Source organism: Dendrobates tinctorius, unplaced genomic scaffold, assembly GCF_039654945.1.
Source record: "Dendrobates tinctorius isolate UK_male_01 unplaced genomic scaffold, ASM3965494v1 ptg000304l, whole genome shotgun sequence".
Taxonomy (NCBI): Eukaryota; Metazoa; Chordata; class Amphibia; order Anura; family Dendrobatidae; genus Dendrobates; species Dendrobates tinctorius.
The window spans coordinates 1,067,213-1,085,903 of NW_027361971.1; the positions used below are offsets into that span (position 1 = coordinate 1,067,213).

An 18,691-nucleotide genomic window follows, 5' to 3' on the forward strand; every position below is an offset into this window, starting at 1 on the left:
CCACTCCAGGCGGCCGATGCCCCGACACCCGCAGCGTCTCATACCGACCGGTAGGCAGCAATCAAATGGCGCCAAGCAGCCGCACCCCAGCTTTCCCTTGGGGTCACTCCCTCTGTGGGGTGGGGCGTCGGCAGGCCTTTCCACCCATCTGCCAGGGTCCAGTACATGGGAGCGTCAGCCTCCGGGCACATACTGCTGTCCACAGGGGTACGTTGGAGGGGGTCCCAGTCCATTCAACACGACTGCAAACACCCGGACCTCTCCCCTGCGCTGTAGTAATGCCGCCATCTTGCGCAGCACCTGATTCCGCCCCGGATCTTCTGTCAGCACCACGGAGTCACCACAGCGCTCCCAATTTGTAATCCACAGGTAAGCCAATTGTAATCCACAGGTATTTATTATCCAAGCAGCACAGTCCAAGTCCTTCTCCATCCTTTAAGGCAGGCCTGCCGCAGAAGATGATGTATTAGGGGCGGCGATCCTGCCGACTACGCCAAATGTAGGGTCGGTGGGCCGAGCTGGGGGGTGGTCCCTCTTCTTACCACGCAGAGACGAAACAGAGACAAGATGGAGGCAAGTTCAGGGTGCAACAGGTCCAAGTTTATTCACACTCGCCGTCCGCCTGACGGTCTCAAAAGCACACTGTACTTTCTTCAACTCACGGCCGTCCGTTTCCAGAGCCGCTTCTCACACCGTACTTTACACTAGGGACGTGTCTGCACACACCGTCCCCTCCTCACTCGTCGACGCTCCTGACAGGTCCGTCACTGTGGCCGCCTTAGACCTGTAAACCAACAGCGCTTCCACTGATCAGTCGTTGTGTCAAATACGGTGTCTCACACCCAGTGCCTCGTCCCTTCTGCGGTTCTTCCTGTCAGGACCACCCCCCTGACGTTCTCTCTCCTCAGTCCCCCTGGTTTAGATTCTCCTCACAGCGCACAGACTGTCGCAGTCCTCCTGTCACTGGAGCTCCCCCTGGGGACTGGAACCTTCTGGAACCCTCCCTCAGTATTTATAGCTCTCCCGCTCCCCTGTCACTGTAACCCCGCCCCCCATGACCAACGGTTTCTAAAGCCCTAAGCTGATGTCAAGTCCTTGCTCACACTCCTCCCTGCCATCTAATGGTCAACCCAAGGTACTGCACGTCCACTACACTTTCCTAGCTGTTTTCCCACTGTAATAACTTACACCTACCTACACTGTGAAAACCTTTCCTTCTTCACTCTGACTAGTCCGTCCGTCCGTCAGGTCACCTTCCCTACAATGGGCATAGCGGTGACAGGTCTCGGATGTGGACAGGTCTTGTGCCTGGAGGTGAACCGGAGGTTACACTGTCCTGTGCCCAAAGGAGGACTGGCATGTGTAACGGCTGCAAATAGGAATAGATGTTCCTGGCGGTGATCAAGAGAATCAGTGCTGTCGTCCATGGTAACTAGTCAGAGGAGGACTGGCATGCATAATGATTGCAAACAGGAGGAGATCATGGATTGTGTACGGCTGTGTATGCGAGTAAAGAGACCTTAACACAGAGGTGCGGTCATCTACAGCAACTGGATGAGGTGAGATCCAACGTGTTTAGAGACTGCAATCTTATGTCGTGTATTATGGAGTAAAGGGCCTGTCACACTAAGAGATATCGCTAGCAATATCGCTATAACGGCACTGGTTTTTGTGACGTTATAGCGATATTGCTAGCGATATCGCTATGTCTGATACTTACCTCCGACCGCTCCCCCGCTGGTTATCGCTGATCGCGCGAGAGGACCGTTTATCGTCATCAGCTTCCTGCTGGGCTTCCTGCTGTGGAGATGAGCGACGCGTGGACGCGGGCAGGAGGACGTCAGGATCGCGTTGTTTGACAGGTAAGTAGCGATCCCCGTCCCCAGCGATGTCGCTGTTGAGATCTGCCTGTGTGGCAGCTCACTAGCGACCACTTAGCGATGCACCAGCGATCCTGACCGCGTCATATCGCTGGTCGGGATCGCTGGTGCATCTCTAAGTGTGACAGTACCTTAACAGACGTTGGTACGGCGTGCAGTCACCCATGGAACCTGGACAAGGAGAAGTCTGGCATGTTTAGGGACTGTGATTTAAAGCCCTGCTCTATGTAGTGCTATGAACTGGTGTGAACTGAACACTAATGAGATGCACTTGTGTGAAATTTGAACTTTAATGCTGTGAAGATAACACATTAAAGAGACTACTGTGTTTGAATTTTGTAGGTCACTGCCTCATCACTGCGTACGGTGCTACCGCTGCAATACAACAGTCATAAAGTTATTAAAAGAGTATTTGACGCAGTTTTTAATGTGGATTTAGGAGCAAAATGTATTTCTAAATCATTGTGAACGTACCATGAGGCAACATTCTCACAATGAGTATTTTGTGAGGTTTTTTATGCTTCAGATTTTCTGCAGTATTTCCTTCTTAGATAAATTGGATTATTGCTTTAAATGTTTGAGTGCATTTTTGACGCTGTGGGTTTTGTCTCTTTGTTTTTGATACATCCTGGTATTTGACACGGACAAAACGTTCTTGAAATTGTTGTAACGGACGGGGTGGCAGACATGGCCAAGGTGAAAATCCATGCCCAGCCATGTTACAGGAAAATGGGGATCCTGTCTTGGTGGGTGTGTGCCTTTACCTTGGCAATATGCCTCCGCTGCCACTTGACTTGGCAGGCCAGGACCAGATGGAATAGAAATTAATGAGGGAGACTATAGTCCAAAAATAAACTTTTATTTAGTGAACAACTTGTGAAGACCATAAGGGTTGAGATGTGTCATTATGGCCTCTCACAGCTAGTCGTAACCACCAGTTAATTAGTGAGTAACTCACTGCCTGAGGTGCATCCGTACAACTTCTCTCCAATATTCTCAGAGTTCACTCGATGAGGGCCACACACGCTTTATTGCGCCACTGCAGCTGTAGTTCCTAATAGGACATCAGCCTAGCCATCTTCTCCTCTTTGACCCTCTGACCTGGCTACTCTCTAGCCTAATTGTTTGCTTAAGACCCACTTGCCTGAGCAATGAAGATTCTTTCTGATACTTATTTCTTGTTTCCTTCAGAATATGCTATCCAATGTCTGGTCTCCCCTCTTCGCACATAAACACCCATTTCATTGCAGGTCTGCTACATTAGGACCATAGGTCCTTCTACTTCTGAATTCTCTTCCCTATCTCCCAAACAAGTGGAACTAGTTGATTTTGACCCCTTAACTACTCCTACCATGGACTCTCCCCAATAGTTAACACTCTTTGCAGATACCCTCTCTTTCAGAACACAAACCAGATAAAACAAGATTTACAAAATGGCAATGCATTATATAAATATAAAATCTTCAAGGTTCAAGGTGTGGTAAGCTTCTCCACTCTATTACATAGTCATGTGCGGATTGTATGTTTTTTACCTGTGAATTTTTCGCATCTAATGCAATTCTATGGGGAAAATCTGCACATAAAACTCAGTATACTTGAAAGATAAAATCAACATGCCCCCTGAAGAAGCAACACTCGCGAAACGTGCATTGGGGACTCTGGCTGGTGTACTGCTGTGACTGCAGCAATGGGTATTAACCTCTTACTATGCTAAAATGTGCCCTATATTATTTGTTAACTGCCTAAAGAGCTGAGCTTAGCAAACTGTCAGAAGAAAATTGTAAATATTGTAACCATTGCTTGGAGCACAGCTCGTCATGTGGCAGACAATAGTAATAGATTTGGTACTCTAGAATACAGTGCAACACCCTTTTGATGAAATAACCATGTGATGATCTGTGCTTTATAAAATGCATAAAGAAGGCAGAGTTTATATAGCCAGAGCAAAAATGTATATTAATTTCCAGAAATATTTCTTTCCTTTTAATTCTAAAATTGACTGCACAGAAAAAAAGACAGAACACTGGTGTAAACAGAGCTTTACGCCTAAACTATAGACTCAAAAATGTAATTTGAATTTCCTCTTAAGCAATGATTTCATCATACTAGTATTGAGTCATTCAACACAAAAATATTGCCCATCATGGAAATTAAGGCTTCTGAATGGCATATTAAGTTTTTGATTTTAATGTACCTATTTTAACTTCTAATTTAATCCTCATATGTATTTTCTAAACAGACAGTATTGGAAAATGTCATTTGCTAAATTTTATATAACATGTGTGTTATGTTTCTTTATAGAAATAGTGACTTGAAAACTTTAATATCTCTTGGAGGATGGAATTTTGAAACAAGGCCGTAAGTAAAGAATGTAATCAGCATTCCAGTTACCAAAAATGATGCCTTGACCACTGAATAGCTGATAATTATTAGACTGGAGTTTGTCCACTTTTGACCACACCTTGTTCTCACCTCACTTCAAGACTGCAGCCAGGGGTACTTGAATGGAGTAGGTGGTGGAGCATGTGTCATGCCACCCCTTTCACCTTCTGTGGCAATGGGGGAAATAGGTCCCCTATTTGGTGTTTGAAGTGCTGGGGTTCCAGTAATGCAACCCACTCCAATTTCATATGTATCACATATCATATGTGGAAAACAGAGCACTCCCTTAAGCAGAAGTAAATCATAATTCATATTTAGCACAGGTGTAAGAAGATGCCCTTTTTTCCAACTGCAGCTTCACTACCATGGTGTCGACACCCGAGAACCGTCAAACCTTTATTTCCTCAGCAATTGATTTTCTCAGAAAGTATGAATTTGATGGATTAGACATTGATTGGGAGTATCCTGGCTCCAGAGGAAGTACACCAAGGGACAGTCATCTGTTCACCATTCTAGTTCAGGTAACAAACTTCTCTCTACAATGTAAAAAAAACCATATACAGCAAATGCTATTGGATTTGGTGGAGGAAGCCATGGCTGTCATTATAGGGTGTTGGAGACAAGGGTTGAATTCATCATAAAAACCCTTTAATTTAGCGTTATAGACATTATTAGATTTACTTTAGAGGATCCCTTGAAAAGAAATACATTTTCCCCACTGGCTCAGTAAAATTGTGAGGGAGAGGTAATCGTCAGGCTTTTCGTTGTATTTCCCTGGAAGGCTGTACATATAGGAGAAATGTTTCCAGTTTGCACAACATAGAAAAAGATTTTCCAGCGTCTCCAGGAGATAAAATAACAATTGCTTTATTGAAAATATAAAATCTTCTTACCATCAAGTAAAAACAACATAAAGAGGCATATGGAGGGGAGCACTTTCCTACGCGTAGGAAACGCGTAGGAAAGTGCTCCCCTCCATATGCCTCTTTATGTTGTTTTTACTTGATGGTAAGAAGATTTTATATTTTCAATAAAGCAATTGTTATTTTATCTCCTGGAGACGCTGGAAAATCTTTTTCTATGTTGTGCATGCACTTTACACCCGGGTCAGGGTGTTTCCATGCGTCGGAGGTGTGATAAGGAGTGAAGAGGGGTGAGCAGAAAATTTCCTTTTGTGCAAATGTTTCCAGTTTGGTTTGATAGATTTTATCATTATTGTGTTAGATAAAACTGTATTTGTGCACTATTATAGGAGATTAAGGAAGCTTTTGAAACAGAATCTGTAAGATCCAAACAGCCAAGACTCTTGCTGACTGCCGCAGTGGCTGCAAGCATCGACAATGTCCAATCAAGTTATCAAATACCCCAGATTGCTGAGTAAGAGCATATATATTTTCCTGTCCTTGTATCCATGTATCTATAAAACTATCTTCTATTAACAATTGTATTCTGTTACTAAACCATTTTGACACTATGGATATATTGGCATATTTTCATAATGTGAGTTATTACCATATTTTTTTTACATTTATGGATATAGTCCTTAGAGCCTAAAAGGGTTTTTTTCCCAATAAGACAGCTACTAAGCATGACACTTAGAGGGGGTAAATACTGTACATGTGTGATACAGAATTTATAGAAGCATACAAGATTTGTCTATATACATGACAGTAAATCCCTTGGATACCTCTATATAAAATCACAGGAGAAAGGAAGTACAATACGGATATTAGGCTTGCTCAATCTTGCGCCAAAGAACTGTTGATTTTTCACTTTTTATTACAAATCTGAAAAGTAAAATTCCGCATAAACAGATATTTCATTAATAAATTCAGTAGGATATGGTTGCCCATAAGTTGTCCAGCTGTAATATTATAGCACCAGGAGTTCAATCTCAATGTTGCTTTGGTATAAGAAACTACTAGTTTAGTTTTATTTTTTGCATATATAGGCTAACATTTATTTTGGCAAAAATTCCATCTCTTACAGAGTCTTGGATTTTATCAACGTTATGACTTATGACCTGCATGGCTCTTGGGAAGGGTATACTGGAGAAAATAGTCCACTCTTTGGCAATTCCAGAGAATCAACATACTTAAATATAGTAAACATCACCTATAACTTTATATTTGTGTTGCTTAATATATATACTGTATTTATATATAAATACACAAGTGCTTCTCCTGAAATTAGAATATCATCAAAAAGTTAATTTATTTCAGTTCTCCAAAACTAAAAGTAAGACTCATATATTATATGTAGTCATTACAAACAGAGTGATCTATTTCAAGTGTTTATTTTGATTAATGTTGATGATTATGGCTTACAGCCAATGAAAACCCAAAAGTCATTATCTCTCTAAATTAGAATAATTAACAAAAACATCTGCAAAAGCCTTCCTAAGTGTTTAAAATGGTCGCTTAGTCTGTTGCAGTAGGCGCCACAATCATGGGGAAGACTGCTGACTTGACAGATGTCCAGAAGGCAGTCATTAACACAGTCCACAAGGAGGGTAAGCCACAAAAGGTCATTGTTAAAGAAACTGGCTGTTCACAGAGTGCTTGTCATGACTCATTTTGGAGTCATGACAGCTCTGGTTCTGCTTTAATTTAAACTTGGTTTTTACTTTTGGCCAGCAAGGGTTAATGTCAGTTTCCTTGCTAGCAGCTTCTGTGTTGCTGGTCAGCTGATTTGGTGGTGACCACTCCCGCCATCCTTTAAATAGTCACCTGACGTATCAGCTGACTGTTAGTGATAGAGTTTGTCTCTAAAAACCAACTGAGGAGCCTGGAGCTCTCTGGTACCAGTGTGTATCAGCTGCTTGCGGTCCTTGCTCCATATCCTCTGTTGTGTGGAGTTTTCAGCCAAATATTGAAAGCTAAGTTTTCTTGTTCCCTGTCTTTGTCTGTCTCATGCTTGTCACTACCCCTTGTGTTTTCACTATCTGCAGTGGTGATGCTAGCATCCTTGCCGGCCAGTGCACTAGTCAGGGTATATTGAGTTGACAGCTAGGGACCAGGCACGTGACGGCGGTGGGGGGAAGGACCCACATAGGGCGTTAGGGGAGCTTAGAGATAGGCACAGGCTGTTTTAGGAGGTGCCCATCCCTCGTTCCCTATTATTAGCTCCTTCCTCTCCCTTTTTCCATCATGTTGTTGGTGTTTTCTGTGCAGGTTGCTGGACCGACCCTTGTGGGACGTGACAGTGCTGTATCCAAGCATATTAATGGAAAGCTGAGTGGAAGGAAAAAGTGTGCTAGAAAAAGGTGCACAAGCAACTGGGATAACCACAACCTTGAAAGAACTGTTAAGAAAAGGCCATTCAAAAATTTGGTGGAGATTCACAAGATACATTGTATTTTAACAAGAACAAAGTCAGCATAGCCGTCTACCATGAAATTTTAGAGCACTTCATACTTCCCTCTGCCAACAAGCTTTTTGGAGATGAAAATGTAATTCTCCAGCAGGACTTGGCACCTGTCCACGGTGCCAAAAGTACCAATACCTATCTTAAAAACAACAGTATCACTGTGCTTGAATGGCCAGTAAACTCGTCTGACCTTAACCCCACAGAGAATCTCTTTTGGTATTGTCAAGAGGAAGATTAGAGACACCAGACTCAACAATGCAGACGAGCTGAAGGCTGCTATCAAAGCAACCTGGGCTTCCATAACACCTCAGCAGTGCCATAGGCAGATCACTTCCATGCCACGCAGCATTGATGCAGTAATTGATGCAAAAGGAGCCCCGACCAAGTATTGAGTGCATTTACTGAACATACATTTCATTAGGCCAACATTTCAGATTTTAAAATCATTTTTCAAGCTGGTGTTATGAAGTGTTCTTATTTACTGAGATAATGACTTTTGGGATTTCATTGTCTGTAAGCCATAATCATCAACATTAACAGAAATAAACACTTGAAATAGATCACTGTTTGTAATGACTCTATATAATATATGAGTTTCACTTTTTGTATTGAAGAACTGAAATAAATTAACTTTTTGATGATATTCTATTTTTGTGAGAAGCACCTGTATATATTGTATATATACTGCATATTCAGTATATAATAAATTTTGAAATTGGTGCACAGTTTTTGGCTAAAATTTGATTTTTGCAATAGAGTTTTTTAAAACTCTTTATAACATTTGGTTTCTATATCACAAACTGCAGAATATGTAATTCCTATTTCTGCTCTCCTGAACTCTTTTAATCTTATGTATGACCACACTAATGTTCAGCTGAGCTTTATTGTGGTTTGTCTGCTGGAATTCCTATTTTCTGATTCACACTATAGGAACGGAGAAAAGCGCAAATAGGGTCTTATCTGAGAAACAGGGTAAGAACCGTATTAAAATTCTACTCACCTGATATAGGAGAGGTATAGCGCATGAAATTATCAGTCAGCTGCCGCACAGCCAAAGGTCAAACCAGTGACCGCCGAGACATATAGTTAAATGGAGCTTTTTTATGGATTCAGTGCGCTGCTGAACATAACACACAATTACTCGTGCATTAGAAGATAGATGTTTTATTAATTTCTTTTTCCCAACGCGTTTCGAAGTGCAAATCACTTCTTCCTCAGGGGATAATATATATATCTAATGCACGAGTAATTGTGTGTTATGTTCAGCAGCGCACTGAATCCATAAAAAATCTCCATTTAACTATAGGAATTCCTATTTTATAAGAGTAAAATTGAAACACATTGTTTTCTAGGAATTTGTAATGAACTACTGGAAGACCCATGGAGCACCAGCTTCAAAACTTATTGCTGGCTTTCCAACTTATGGCCGCACCTTCCTATTGAAGAACCCTTCTGATACCGCTATCGGTGCTCAAACTGTAGGCCCCGGACCTGAAGGTTCTTATACAAGGCAACCTGGTATATGGGCTTACTATGAGGTATTATAATTTTCTTTTGTTTGCTTCTTTTCCTTGAGTTCAAAGTTACATTTGTTTTTATAGTATGAATAAACCTCATGGATAAGTCACACTGTTATAGAAACTGTACAGCTCCTTTGATTCTGAGCTTTTCAGAACTTGTGCGCTTTCATACAAGCTGTAGTACACTCAGATGAAGGCGCTTCACTTACCTTTGTACATATACTGCATGAAACATGCCACAATTTTTTTCTGTTAGATTTATATTTAAAACCCTCAGTATGCCTACATGTAAAATCAGAGACATACAAACATAAAGAAAAATATAAGTGTCTGTAACAGGAAAGCTTGAAAATTTGCTTTCACTATATATCTATATAAATTACATTTTTTATTTTTCAGATTTGCACATTTATGAAAGATGGAGCCATTAGTGAATGGTCATTTGGAGAATATGTTCCTTTTGCCTTTAAGAGAAAAGAATGGGTGGGATATGATAATGTCAACAGCTTTCAACTTAAGGTATATTAAAATGACATACATATTCATCATGCTCGTTGTAGTTCAATAAGACTTTTAAAATTGAGCTGTGAAAAGATAATTGATCAAATTCTTATTATACTATATATTGCAATTTACTGTTTTAATTTGGAAAGGTATTTTTTGCTACCATCAATTCTACAGTAGTAACAGTATCACTGAGAATACATACTTTATATATTTTTTTTTGTTATTTCTGTATCTGATTTATTTTACATGGTTTATAAATCTCAGTATCACTTTGTAAACTTTGTAACTAGAGATGGGCAGACACCTGGATGTTCGGGTCTGGCAGGTTCGGCCGAACAGTTGCAAAAAGTTCGGGTTCGGGTACCAATAGTACCCGGACGCAAACCCAAACCCAGACCCCATTCACTTGAATGGGGGCCCAAACATCCAGTGTTTGCCATGCTGTCATGTGCATGAGAGCACGGCAAACACCGCTTCTGATCGGTGGTGAAATCATCCCCGCGGGTCAGAGAGCCTCGGTTCCCATGCTGTCAAAAGACAGCGTGAGTGCGCAGCTGTGATCGAAAGTATAAATGTTTACCTGCGGTCATTGGTGTCAGCTGATGGATCTACTTATCCCATCATCTGACATCTGCTGCCACTAACTACAGTGAGAGCAGGAGAAGCTCTCACGCTGCTAGTAGGGGTCTCATCGAGGTCTCCGCAGTTCAGCCCGGCTGGGAACCTCAGTGACCGGACGTAACCTCAATGATGTCACCACTGGTCACTGAGGCCACGCTCGCAGCCGCTCAATCACCAGTGGTTCTCAGTCTGGACGGTTGCATCTTGGCACCATCCAGATTGAAAACTGTTTATCCCCAGGCATGGATTACGGCGTGGGACAGAACAACGGACAGGTATGGTATATTGTTGTTTTATTATTTTTGGTTTATTACAGGAGAACAAGGGATTTGGTGGAATTAGATGAGGTTCTAAGTATGAATTAATTGAGATTATTAAAGCAGTCTGTGTCATTCTTTCAATTAAATGACTTTTTTCTGGATGTCTGTATTTTCGTACAATGTGACTTGGCATTAGTAATGGGGGTGTCTTATTGATGCCTCTCCATTACAAACCTTAGGGCTTAATGTCACCTGACAATACAAAGCTGACATCAACCCCACCAACTATCACCCCACTTGCCACCGCTATAGTGCAAGTGGGAACAGCCAGGCAAAAGTGCCAGAATTGACGCATCTAATAGATGTGCCTTTTCTGGGCAGCTGCGGGCTGCTATTTTTAAGCTGGGGGGGCTATAACCATGGCCCCTTACCAGCCTGAGAATACCAGCCCCCAGCTGTCAGCTTTACCAAGGCTGGTTGTCAATAATAGGTGGGACCCCATGCCATTTTTATTATTTATTTAAATAATTTAAAAAACAGCATGGAGACCCCTCTACTCTTGATAACTAGCCTTGCTGAAGCTGACACCTTAGGGTTGCAGCCCCCTGCTGTGAGTTTAGCCTGGCTTGTTAGCAAAAATACAGGGGAACCCATGTCAGGTTTTTTTTTTAGTTATTTGTTTACAGCTCAGATGCTGCTGATGAATACTTCCATCCGCCGCTCTTGCTCTCACTGTAATTAGCTGCAGCAGGTGTCAGATGATGGGATCAGTAGTCCCATCAGCTGACACCAGTGACCTGAGTTAAACTTTATACCTCTGATCACAGCTGGGGGCTCGCGCTATCTTCTGACAGCGTGGGAGACGCAGCTCTCTGACTGGCGTGGATGATTTCACCGCCGATCAGAAGCGGTGTTTGCCGCACTGCCATGCACATGACAGTGTGACAAACACCCGGTGTTCGGGGTGCCAAACCTGAACAGTAACATGGACTTCTTGGTGAAGTCTGTGTTTGGTGTCCATGTTTGAACAGTAGGTGTTCGGTATGGATGCCGAACTTTTTTTGTCGGGTTCGCCCATCTCTAATTGTAGCTGAATATATGATTCTTTCCCCAGAAATGACTTCCTTAGTATCAACCTTTAATGTTCCATGTCTTGTTTTACAAATACTTTATGTCTGCTTGTACTTTTTCTTAAATTTAGGCAGAATGGCTCATTCAGAATAACTTTGGAGGTGCTATGGTTTGGTCAATTGATATGGATGACTTCACTGGTGCCTTCTGTAATCAGGGTAAATTCCCTTTGCTTTCTACATTGAAGAGCACTCTTGGTATTCGATCAACTGGTGAGTTATTTTACTTATTTAGAAAATCAATATTTCTTTGTGGGCTGATAGATCAGTGCAGAGTAGCAAGTCAATGGTACTGGTTGCATTCCATACTCCTAAAAAATCATTATGTAGTAAAAGTAGCGGTCATCCACACTTTCAAAGCTGTTGAATACCACACTGAATAGAGCAGAAACTTATTATTTATCAACATATGATTGAAGGAAATTTTTATTTTGTTTATGGCTTATTTACAGTGGCATGTACAAGTTTGGGCACCCCTGGTCAAAATTACTATTATTGTGAACAGTTAAGCAAGTTGAAGATGAAATGATCCCTTGAAGGCCTAAAGTTGAAGATGACACATTTTCCTTTGTATGTTAGACAAAAAAAATTGTCATCTTTTACGTTTTAATATTTACAAAAAGGAAACTGGACCGATGCAAAAGTTAGTTTCAAAAGGGGGGCTACTAGATACTATCACAGCTTATAAATGCTTTTTGTTTATCTTTCTTGTTATTCTTGTTTGAGGGATTTTCATCCATTCTGCCTTGGAAAGTTCTTCAATTTCAGTGAGATTCCTGGGTGGTCTTGCATGCACTGCATTTTAGAAGTCTAGCCACAGATTTTCAATGATGTTCAGATCAGAGGACTGTGAGGATCATTGTAAAACCTTCAGCTTGCGCCTTTAGAGGTAGTATATTGTGGATTTTGAGTGTGTTTGAGATCATTAACTGTTTGTTGAAGCCATTCTCTTTTTAACTTCAACTTTTTTATACATGGTGTTATGTTTGCATCAAGAATTTGTAGAAATTTAATTGAATCCATTTTTACTTCTGTAATTGAAATATTTCCTTTGACATTGGCTGCAACACAACCCCAAAGCATGATTGATCCAACACCATGCTTAATAGTTGGTGAAATGTTCTTTTCCCGAAATTCTGTGCCCATTCTTTTAGGATTGCTACTTCCAATAGGTGGCTAGGTGGCACTAGAGTTCTAGTCCTCTTCCTCTCTGAAGAGACAATTTGCATAATTAGCATATTTCCCAGAGGAGCATTGCGGCTTTAAGTCTCCTCATCTCGACATGCTTAGCATGTCATTCTCCTAAAGGAGAAACGATACTTCTTGGATATTGGTCAGACACCTCTCTCACAGCCAAACCAGAGCTCACACTTTGCAGTGACGAGGGGCAGTAGCCCGAAACACAGTGTCTGCAAATTGAGATTCTGGCTTGGCTTTTATCCTAAGTCATTTAACAAGGCTCATTAAAGGGTCGACATTGACTTTTAGGATTGCTACTTCCAATAGGTGGCACTAGAGTTCTAGTCCTCTTCCTCTCTGAAGAGAAAATTTGCATAATTAGCTTTTTTCTCCACACATACCTTTGATCACTGTGACGCAAAAAGTTCTATTTTAACCTTATCGGTCCACAAGACTTGTTTCCAAAATGCATCAGGCTTGTTTAGTTGTTATTTTGCATACTTCTGACACTGAATGTTATGATGAGGATGCAGAAGAGGTTTTCTTCTGATGACTCTTCCAAGAAGGCCATATTTGTACAGGTGTCTCTGAACAGTAGAACAATGTACCCTAACTCCACAGTCTTCCAAATCTTAATGTCTTTGGAGTTAAGTGGGGATTCTGATTTGCCTTTCTAACAATACAATGAGCAGCTGTCACTGAAAATTTTTTGGACTTCCAGACCTTATCTTGACTTCCACTGTTCCTGTTAGCTGCCATTTCTTAATTATATTTCAAATTGAGAAAAGGGCAACTTGAATATGCTTTGCTTTCTTCTTATATTCTTCTCTTGCTTTGTGGGCCTCCACCATTTTCACTTTCAGAGTTCTAGGCAACTGTTAAGAACCCAATGCTGCTGTTTTTTGGCACAAGTTTAGTGGAGGCTGGGATTTTATTAAACTTGGAAATTTGTGGATCGCCCACTAGTGCAGTGGGGTTACTCGGTACTGGGCCGGTTCTTAAAGGGGATGTGTCACGGTGGCGGTGACCCGGTCCATGGCCCTGGGCATCCAATTAAAGGGATATTTACAAGGGAATAAAGTTTATAATAGAGTGCTCGTGACGCCACCTGTGATATTCGGTCAACAGGACCGACGCTGCTATGCAGATCCTCTGGGATGGTAACAGGGCAGCAGAGATCGTTTAGCTCTCCACAGGTAGAGCTGTATCCCAGGGCAGCTTGGATGTAGATGTTAAAGGTGAGGATGGTGAATGTGGTGCAAGGCAGGTGATGCAGGAATGATCAGAAGACACTGCTGCGTGCAGTTTCCAAAGCTTCACTCACAGTTCTCGTGTGCATAGATGCCCGCTTGGTGCCATGTCCTCCAGATGAGGGGTCCAGAAAACTCCCAGGTAGATCAGGATACACTTTTCCAGGACTCCTTTCTGTATAAGCCTCTCCTGGCGGTCTCACTGTACTGGCTTTCCTCCCTTCCTGCCCAAAACCTTACAGTCAGTGTCCCAAGCCAGCAGCAGCGGACCTTGTTGGGTGATGCCCTCTCTGCATCCCCTTGCTCCTATATGGCTGTTTTTTGGAGAAGATAACTGTGGCTGTGGCTGAAGCACCTAGAGATGCTCCTGCCTCCGGTTTACTAGCTGAGTCTGATGATTTTTCCACAAGGCTTGGGGGCCGGTACCCCACTGCAACCAGGTCCCTCCAATATTGGATCAGGCCTCAGGAATGGAATGTTCACTATCTGGGCCCTAGGACCCCTTCTCTCTTCTGGGAGCTTCCTTCTGTCTCTCCCTTTCAGCTTTCTCTCTGCAGCTCCTCCTGACAGGGAGCTGCCTCACAGCATGTCTGCTTACTTTCACTTTCTCCTGACATCTGACTCACTCTCTCTGCACTGTTCTTTCCTGCTTTCTAAGCTCCTCCCCATGCTTCCTACTTTCTCCACCCACCTCCCAACACCCTTTACTACCCAGACAGGAATGAGACCATCCTCCCTTAGGGTATGTCTAAGGTGCCCTGCTGAAATAGTGTGTGTTGGGTGCAGGTGTTTGAGTCCAGGGTGGTGCTCCCTCATTACCTGAGAGTGGGGTACCACACCTCTGGGTGGGCTACCACAGCTCTGGGTGAGGTGCAGTACCTCTGTGGCGACTGAACCCTCAGGGGCGCCACATACCCCCTGTTAAACACAGCTCATCCACGGGCTGGAACAGAGTAAAACACAGATGTTAAAGAAACATACAAAATTTTTGGGTAATGCATTACAACAGATATAAAAGTCAAACGCAGCTTCCCTTTATGGGAGGCACTTTTCCTTTAATGTTACATAGCTGTCACTACAGTAAAATATAAAGCTACTCTTTATAAAACATAACACTTTACCTTAATGCTTTCAAGTCTTAAGAAATACTATTGTTATTCTTCTCTAGAAAATATTAGCAGCAACCGCCATTAGCTCAAATATCATTAAACATTCTATACCATACTATAAAACATTCTTTATATTAAGAGCAGTAAGACAGTGCAAGTGCAGTTAAACTTTGACCACTTCAACTGGGTTCAGCAAAATTTTGAACTGAGGTAGTCCTCTGTCTCTTTAGTGCAATATGGGGGACCCGTCTCGAACCTCCAACATAGGCCTTGGGCATGCTACAAGGCATGGCTGTTCTCGACGTTGGACCTCTTCTTCAGCCATGCCAAATGGTTTTTGTTCTTTGGTCTGTTAAAGGGATAGAGTGTCCTACTCGCACTCTTAAATGGGTGATGTAAAACCAAGAAGAAGCACATGAGGTGCTAACTATATACAATAAATGTTTTGATCACTCACTGTTCATGATCTTGCAGTCTGTGCAACTGTTAAACTTTTGTAACAGGAACCTTTCTGGGTTAATTTAACTGTAACTATGTACAATAATACATTCCTTTTTCTGGTTTACTCCTGTGGTTGCCAGGGCAATGCCTGGTACTGGTGGCTTCCTTTCCAGGGACGTTCATAGACAAAGGTCATTCCTGGTGACAAAAAAAGTTCATGGCCTCTGTAGTCATGTACAGTAAGGTTGTGCCCTGCCACCGGTGTTTGTGTGGCCTGAGAATGAACCGCAACTGATGTTGTTATCACCGCAGTTTCTGTGGTGGTTACTGTGCATACAGTCACTTTGGTGTAAGCTGTGGGGGCTGATGCTGTTGTTGGAGTGGCAGCCGGGATAGGTTTGGCCTCAGATGTTTTCAGCATTGGTTGTACCTGCGGACCTGCAGCCCTGGAGTCAGGAGCAGAGGATTCGCATTTTCTGACATTCAGGGCATACCACCCCTTCTCACTGAAGTGCTGGGTGTAAGTCACTCTGTCCCCTGGATACAGATCCCTATCCAGGTGCCCCTCCAGGAGGAGAGATTCCACATCCCTCCGGTTTACAAATATCTCCTCCAAGAGATCGAGTTCTTTCCTGAACCCCAGCCTAATTTTAACTTGAAAGTGACCACAGTGCCTTGTCTCAGTGGGCCCTGGTCTGCATATCTAGCCTTGTGGGTCTGGGCCTTGGCTTGCAGATGTTTTTTATCAAACGCTTTACGCTAAGCATCGTGTTCTCTGACCTCCGCTTCCCACCTAAGGGTGACCTACTGCTGGTATTCTCCCCAGCTGAGGGTTTCCACTGTTCCTCCCCCTTCCTGCTCGCCTCCAAGGAACCCGATCAAATCAGTTCCCGGGTTGGTCCATCGGTACACTACCCTCTCCATGTACACCTCTCCTTGTAGGTGAGCGGGATAGAGCGGGGGCCTTAGATGACATTCTATACCCGAGGCCTGGTCCCAATCTACAGTAGTGCGAGTCCGGCCGGGTTCACGGACTGGCGGAGCATCTAGTGGGCCTATTAGAAGCTCTTTGGTTACCAGGGCAGGATCTGTCTTACTACCTGCTTCTGGTGTTGTGCCAGCACCGGTTGTCTCCTCTGCCAGGACCAGAGACTGCCTGCAGGGATGCTCTCTACCAGCTTCATTCTCATATCCGCCTTCCATCTGGTTATGGTGGAGAGCTGCACCTGCAGGAGCTGATTGCTGAGCTCCTCTACATCAGCGCCCAAGAGGTCCGGGATTTCCACTGGCAGGGAGGCAGGGCGTTCATCCGGTGAGCTAGGGGAGTCTGTCGCTTACACCGCACGCTCCTGGTTTCCACCGCTCGCCATCTTAGCTGCTGGGACTTCCCGAGTCTCCACGGCGCGTTCCCTTCTCCGCTTCCATGGGCTGGGCTTCTTCTTCCTTCTTTTCCCGCCATCCACAATCAGGAGGTGGATCTGGCTGGCTGGTGGACAAGTTCTCCAGGTCCAATAGCACTTAGAGTGGACGGCCATGAATTTCGCGCCTCTGGCTGGGTGCCGCCCACGATGTCACACCTCTCAGCTAACCGCGTGTTACAGCAATGGCGGCAATTTTATAGTTCAGTCAGATTTATGGAACACAAGACCCGGTGATAACAGGTCGGTTCATCCTGTTCATGACGCCAAAATGGATTGCCCACGAGGGCAGTGGGGATACTCGGTACTGGTCGATTCTTAAAGGGGATGTTTCACAGTGGCGGTTACCCGGTCCATGGCCCTGGGCATCCAATTAAAGGGATCTTTACAAGGTAAGAAAGTTTATAATAAAGTGTTTGTGACGCCACCTGTGATATTCAGTCAACAGGATTGATGCTGTTATGCAGATCCTCTGGGAACGTGAAAGGGCAGCAGAGATGGTTTAGCTCTCCACAGGTTGAGCTGTATCCCAGGGCATCTTGGATGTAGATGTTAAAGGTGAGGATGGTGAATGTACTGCAGGGCAGGTGATGCAGTAATGATCAGAGGACACAGCTGAGTCTAGTTTCCAAAGCTTCACTCACAGTTCTGATGTGCACAGATGCCCGCTTGGTGCCATGTCCTCCTGGTGAGGGGTCCAGCAAACTCCCAGGTAGATCAGGGTACACCTTTCCAAGACTCCTTTCTGTATATGCCTCTCCTGGACAGTATATGATGAGCTCCACATAATGCTACAGTATATGTTGGTCCCCATGGATGATGCTCCACTGTCTTATGGGTCCAAATAATGTTTCATAGAGTCCATATATAATGGGCCCCATTTCTAATGCTCCAGTGTATAATGGGCCCCATAAATGCTGCTCCAGTGTCTGATGTCCCCCATTTGGAATGCTCCAATATATGTTGGTCCCCATGGACAATGCTCCAGTGTGTTATGGGCCCAAATTATGCTCCATATATAATGGGTCCCATTTCTAATCATCCAGAGTATAATGGGCCCCGTAAATGCTGCTCCAGTGTCTGATGTCCCCCATTTGGAATGCTCCAGTATATGATGGGCCAAATGGATGATGCTCCAGTGTATGATGGGAGCCATATACTGCTCTTCTCTGGACTCCTCAGCATTGCCATTTTAAAGCCATCTGCACTTGTACTGTTTCGGTAGAGGGCAAACAGACGTGATGTCATCGTGTTCTGTAACCTGAATTTCACTGTCAGGAAAGGCAGAAGATGTCATGGCGGTTGAGCATGGAGAGGTAAGTATTGCAAGTGCTGTGGCCCTGAGCAAGCATGGGCGGCCCACTCGTGGGCAACGGCACTGGCACAGGGCCCCTCATAGTACAACGGTATGTCTGACGGTGAGTGGGCCCTCCCACCGGCAGAGACACTTTTGCGTACTATGAGGGGCCCTGTGCCACTGCCGTCGCCCACGAGTAGGACCACCCACCTGCTCAGTGAACCGGCACTTTCATCTGCACCTTCCTCTGTGTCACCGTGTAAGGTGGTATAGTATGCGGGAAGGGGCACCTGAGTTTCATCAGTGTCACATTCTGGCTCTGTAGAGT

General features: G+C 43.7%; 1 protein-coding gene across 1 annotated transcript in view; it reads left to right on the forward strand.

The window, feature by feature from the left end:
• LOC141073500 (uncharacterized) overlaps positions 1-18,691 on the forward strand; it is a 92,388-nt gene that overhangs the window by 22,807 nt on the left and 50,890 nt on the right. Inside the window, exons 4-10 of the mRNA XM_073560747.1 lie at positions 4,182-4,238; positions 4,618-4,783; positions 5,515-5,639; positions 6,252-6,366; positions 8,984-9,169; positions 9,551-9,670; positions 11,741-11,882. Of these exons, the coding sequence (XP_073416848.1) occupies positions 4,182-4,238; positions 4,618-4,783; positions 5,515-5,639; positions 6,252-6,366; positions 8,984-9,169; positions 9,551-9,670; positions 11,741-11,882 (911 nt within the window). The remainder of the gene's footprint in view (positions 1-4,181; positions 4,239-4,617; positions 4,784-5,514; positions 5,640-6,251; positions 6,367-8,983; positions 9,170-9,550; positions 9,671-11,740; positions 11,883-18,691) is intronic.